Source organism: Myotis davidii, unplaced genomic scaffold (assembly GCF_000327345.1).
Source record: "Myotis davidii unplaced genomic scaffold, ASM32734v1 scaffold699, whole genome shotgun sequence".
NCBI classification, from domain to species: domain Eukaryota; kingdom Metazoa; phylum Chordata; class Mammalia; order Chiroptera; family Vespertilionidae; genus Myotis; species Myotis davidii.
Genome location: NW_006291007.1, coordinates 2,424,127 through 2,430,126, shown reverse-complemented (window position 1 = coordinate 2,430,126; position 6,000 = coordinate 2,424,127). Strand labels below are relative to the sequence as shown.

The window sequence follows — 6,000 nt, the reverse complement described above, 5'->3', positions numbered from 1 at the left end:
GGCGGCGCGCCCCCCCGCCGGCCAATCAGAACGCCGGGCGGGGGAAGTGGGCGGGGCCAGGCCGGGCTAGGGTGAGCGGCCTCGGGAACGGAGCGGGGCTCTCAGGAGGAGACACTTTTTTTTCCTCCCTCCTTCCCTCCTCTCCTCCTCCCTTCCCTTCCCCTCTCCTCCCCTCTCTCCTCCTTCCCCCCTCGGTCCGCCGGAGCCTGCTGGGACGAGCGGTTGATATCGCCGGCGCTGACTCTCCGGGGCCGCCCGGCGGGTAGCTGGCGGGGGAGGAGGCAGGAACCGCGATGGCGCCTCAGAAGCACGGCGGTGGGGGAGGGGGCGGCTCGGGGCCCAGCGCAGGGTCCGGGGGAGGCGGCTGGGGGGGGTCGGCGGCGGGGTCTGCCTCCTCCTCCCCCGCGGCGGCGGCGGCGGCAGCGGCGGGGGCTGCCGTGTTGCCGGTGAAGAAGCCGAAAATGGAGCACGTCCAGGCTGACCACGAGCTTTTCCTCCAGGCCTTTGAGAGTGAGTGCGTTTGAGCCTTTGAGGGCAGCAATGCCCACTCTGGCGGCATTCGGGGGGTCGGGATGCTCGGGCTGGGCCCCCCCTTCCTCGCCGGGAGCCGACTTGATTTGGGAGCGGAGGGCGAGATGGTGGAGGGAGCTGTTCCGCCTTCAGGGGTGACGGCTCGAGGGGGCCCCGAAGTCTCGGGTCTTCGGGGAAAGTGGAGCAGGAAGTCCAGGTGAGGGTCCCGACTCCCCGGAGATGTCCACACAAGAGGTGAGGCAGCGGGGCCTCGCGCGGGGAGCTGGCTGCTTGCAGCTGAGGTCGCCGCTGGGCTGTTGGGCTGCACGGTCTCCATCTACAGTCGGACCCCAAGACGAGTTCTCGTTCTTCCCCTGCCTTTCGTACTCTAGGAGCACAAGGGTTTCGGTGGGAGGTTTTGGGGAACAGATTAAGTGTGTGAAATCGACAAAATTGCCATTAGTCTGAAATGCCGACGCAACCCCAACACCCCACCCCACCACCATCCCATCCCAACCCACCACCACCACCTAGAAAAAAAAGGGGGGGGAGAAAAAGAAATACCGGCGCACGCACTCGGTGTGCATAGTAACATGGCACCTTGGGATGCTGGAAACCTCTCCCACCTGTCCGCCCATTTCATGGATACGCAGACTGAGACCCGGAGTGTTGGAGCGTTTCGCTCCCCGTGAGACGCTCTCGGGAAGCTGCCCGTTGTCCTGGTCTTAATTCCGGATCGTTTTCTTAGGTTAGTTTCTGCCTTGTGGTCTGTTTCGAGGGCAAGACTGCGACCTAATTTGGAAAGGGGGACAAACAATAGAATTTATTAAAAAGAAGCACACAACTGTAAATATGTTCAGCTGCCCTGCGATTGGTTTCCATTTTGCTTTTGTGTGAATGCTGTAATTTGGGTGATCTGTAACACCGTCTTACAAAACTTGAATAAACTCCGCTGTGCCGCGGAAGGTCTTTATTTACAATTTTTCCGTGGCATATGTTCAGGGCATGGTATCAGCTGTACTTGGAAAGACATGGTACATTGTGTAATACCTTTCTTTCATTCTCGCACGAGTGCTTCCTGAAATTCTAGTTGGAATTTAATACAAGGATTGTCAGTTTTTATTGAGACCTATATTGAACCTTAAGGGAGGGTCACATTATTTTTATTTTCGCTTAATTTCAAAAGCTGGCAAGGATTTAAATTGGAAATACGGTGGAGAACTGAAGCTCAGTAATGACGATAAACATTCCCATTTGTACCCCTTCTAAAATACAATCTTTTAGTTTAGTTAGAACAAAACTAAACAAGATTAAGTGGATATTTGAAAAATTATTTCTAAATGTTGAGAAGATAAGTCCTCCAAGAAAGTGTTAGCTATTTTTTCCTGGTGAGTCTACCGTGGAGAAGTGAACTGTCATTAAGAACTAGATTTAGCCACAAGACAACTTGATTCTTCTCTAATATTGTCTATCGTTTCAGATAAGTTTAAATGCTTTGATGTATTTAATAATGTAGTCATTTAGTCCATTTTGATATTGCTTTATTTAAAGGAACAATACTAATAGATCAATAATGTAACAGATTATGGTATTGTATATCAAATATTTTCTATCTATAACCTAAGTCCTTATAACAAATTAAATTTTAATTAAACTCAGCATTAAAAAGCTTTTGGCAATCTGTCAATTACTTTAAAAATGTGTTGAGGTAGTACTTATATGTTGAGATATTTACATTGAGTAAAATAGATAAAAATGAACTCTAACAAGAAATATTCATTGAAAAATTCATAATTTACTTTTCAGATTTCTTTCAATGTTGTTGACTTTCATCATATGTTATTAGGACATGTAGGAAACAGTTTCATTCTGTTTTGGCTGACTACTATAAAATTTTTAAAAGACTGATCAAAAAGTAGAAACTTCATTTTTATTTGGCATCAATAAGTGTTTTTTTGTTGTTGAATCCAGCTACCTTATTTCAGCTACTTTTGCGGGGGGGAAATGGTTTATAGTTTAAATTAGCTAAATTAAATTAATGTAACTACTTTTCAATTCTGCATACAGATTAGTTTCAAAAGTACCTACCTTATCTGGCTGCCATGGCTCTGGTTGAGCGTCCACCTATGAACCAAGAGGTCACTGTTCGATTCCTAGTCAGTGCATATGCCTGGGTTATGGGTTCTATCCTCAGTGGGGGGCAAGCAGGAGGCACCAGATGAATGATTTTCATCATTGACATTTCTGTCTTTCCCTTTCCCTTCCTCTCTGAAATCAATAAGAAATTATTTTTTAAAAATAAAAAGTACCTACCTTAGAAATGCAAGGCTTAAGAACAAAACTGGAGCATCTTAAATTTCAAATAAATATAGATGAATTTTGTGAATGTATACCAGCGCACTATCTTTTGAGCTATGGTGCATACTAATATTCTTGATGTAAATATTTAGTACATGATTTTTATAACAGGTGACTAGTTTGTACTGATTACATGGGCTGGTTGGTATTTTCTTAACAACTTGAGTAATAAGTAAATTTAGATAATGTTTGGGTTTTGTTTTCTGTCACCCAGAACCAACGCAGATCTATAGATTTCTTCGAACTCGAAATCTTATAGCGGTAAGTTATCAATAAAATTCATCAATATTATTTTTTTCTTAGAATTTCACCTATTTAATTTTAATATTTTTAAAACTTTTTTTATAGCCAATATTTTTGCACAGAACTCTTACTTACATGTCTCATCGAAACTCCCGAACAAACATCAAAAGGTACATTTTATGAGTCTTATTTCAAGTTAACCAAACCATGTTAAAGTTTTGTTTTAAAGTACTATTTATAATTAAAATAATATGAAAACTTAGGTAAAAGAGTGGCAGGTTGAATTGTTTGCAAATTGATCATTTTAGTAGTATCATTTTTGTAAATTTCAGTTTATTACCATTTTTTTCCTAATAGAAATGATTTAGAAGTGAATGAAATGATTTTACTGATTTACGTTTTCACTCTTTGCAACTAATTATTTTCAAGTTTGATAGAAATTGAGGATTTAAATATTAACCAGAGGGCTCAGGGTAACTATCTTTGATACATAAACCTAATAGTTAATTTTTTTAACACATTTCATACCGCTCAGGAGTTTTCTCGTGTTTCGCGCGGCATCTGTTAAGGACCGCTCACGATTGTTCTCGTTTTTCACGCCCATGGAAAAAGGAGCGAATCTAGATACTTAATGCAAATTTTGTTTGGTCCCTCTTCATAGAGGAAAATGTTTTACGGAGTACCATACGTTAAAAAAGTACTAGGAACTTTAGTTGTTTAATTGTTTTTGTAAATAAAAATGTTATAATTATCGAAAACAACACCTAAAGTGCATTATGATGATTTAAATAACGTGCAGTTTGCCCAAAAACGTGCGGTCCCTGGCGTATGTCTTAGAGATTTCTATGCGGTACGCAATGTGTTAATATTTCTTATATGTTCTAGCATTAAAGAATTTGCTTCTGTATTGATAAGTTTACAGTGTCATTTTATATCTTTGGTGGTGGTCTTACTAAAGTGGAAATACTTTTTTATTTTTCATTGACTAGAGAGAGAAAGGGAGAGAGAAATTGAGAATCATCAATTTGTTCCACTTAGTTATTCATTCATTGATTGATTTTTGTATGTACCCCGACTGGATGTTATTGGGACAATGCTCTCTAATAATTAAGCTACCCAGCCAGGACCAAGAAATACTTTTGATGTCAATGGGATGAGTGTTCTTAAAAAAAAATAAATCTTAATCACTTAGTCTTAAAGTGGAGTCTAGAAGTATCAGAGCTTATATTTGCTTTGTAATATTTAAATTTTTTTTAAAGATTTGTTTTATTGATTTCAGAGAGGGGGAGAGAGATACCAACATCAATGATGAGAATCATTGTTCGGCTGCCTCCTGCAGTCCCCACACTGGGGATTGAGCCCACAACCTGGGCATGTGCCCCGACAAGGAATCGAACCGCAATCTCCTGGTTCATAGGTCAATGTTCAACCACTGAGCCACACTGGCCAGGCTGTAATATTTAATATTAACCATATATAATTTAATGCTAGTTTCTTGTCCTACATGCAGGGTTACTTATTGAGCATATCAAGTGAAATAACGTTTTTACTAAGCATTTGGTGTCATCTTGACTTGGTAAAACAATTAAGCTATCTCAATAGACTTTATTTATTTTTAAATATATTTTATTGATTTTTTACAGAGAGGAAGGGAGAGGGATAGAGAATTAGAAACATCGATGAGAGAGAAACATCGATCAGCTGCCTCCTGCACACTCCCCACTGTGGATGTGCCCGCAACCAAGGTACATGCCCTTGACCGGAATCGAACCCAGGACCCTTGAGTCCGCAGGCTGATGCTCTATCCTTCAAGCCAAACCGGTTAGGACTCTCAATAGACTTTAAAGTAAACTTCTTTTAGGTCTCCTTTGGAGACTCCTACTGGTTATTAAGTAAGCATTATGATGTTTTGTTTTGTTTTTTAATATATTTTTATTGATTTCAGAGAGGAAGGGAGAGGGAGAGAGAGAAAGGGAAAGAAACATCAATGATGAGAAAGAATCACTGATCAGCTGCCTCCTGCACACTCCACACTGGGGATCGAGCCCGCAACCGGGGCAATATGGCCTGACCGGGAATCGAACCATGACTTCTTGATTCATAGGTTGACGATTAACCACTGAGCCACGGCGGCCGGGCCAAGAATCATGTTTTTTATAGCAAGACATACTTTAGCTTTGTAGATAAACCTAGGTGGATTTGAAGGATTGAAATGTTAAAATTATTTGTCTTCTGGTAATGTTTCTGAGTATATATAGAGAGAGCATTGCATTTAATAGGTGAAACTTAATTAAATAATTAGGAAGAGGGTGGTGGATGAGGCAACAGAATTAAATCTGTCCGCTCTTTACCTGTCAGCTTCATTATTTCTATGCCTGAGTTCAACAAACTTTTTCTGTAAAGGACCAGATAGTAAATACTTTAGGCTTGTGGTCTATGATACAGAATTGAGGATATTCAGTGGGATGCAGTACTTACACAAAAAGAGAGAAAACAAATGTCTACAGATTTTTTAATTGATGAAATTCAAAATACTTGGAATTGAGTATAGTGTTTTTAAATATAGGCTTACTGGTGGGCAGTATGGGATTTTTTTATTTTTGTGGGGTGGGGAGAGATAACAGCTTAATTGGGGTTTAGAATTAGTGTTCTCTCATCAAATCAATTGCAAATGTTTATCTGTAAAAACCACTCTTAGATTGTGGGTTGTGTAAAAACAGTAGGCTGGATTGATTAGTGGTTAATTTTTCCCTGTATTTTAAAATATATATATTTTTATTAATTTCGGAGAGGAAGGGAGAGGGGGAGAGAGATAGAAACATCAGTGATGAGAGAATCATTGATCAGCTGCCTCCTGCACATCCTCCACTGGGGATTGAGCCCCTAACC

General features: G+C 41.0%; 1 protein-coding gene across 4 annotated transcripts in view; it reads left to right on the top strand.

Moving 5' to 3' along the window:
- Positions 1-59: 59 nt before the first annotated feature.
- The window catches only part of SUZ12 (SUZ12 polycomb repressive complex 2 subunit), a 45,076-nt gene continuing 39,135 nt past the window's right edge, over positions 60-6,000 (top strand). The window contains exons 1-3 of one of the 4 annotated variants that reach the window (XM_015564121.1): positions 60-510; positions 3,083-3,129; positions 3,217-3,281. In XM_015564121.1, coding sequence (XP_015419607.1) covers positions 294-510; positions 3,083-3,129; positions 3,217-3,281 — 329 coding nt within the window. In that variant the 5' untranslated portion in view covers positions 60-293. Of the gene's footprint in view, positions 511-3,082; positions 3,130-3,216; positions 3,282-6,000 lie in introns of those variants that run through there. The other 3 variants (XM_006764041.2, XM_015564123.1, XM_015564122.1) reach the window with 3 other exon arrangements.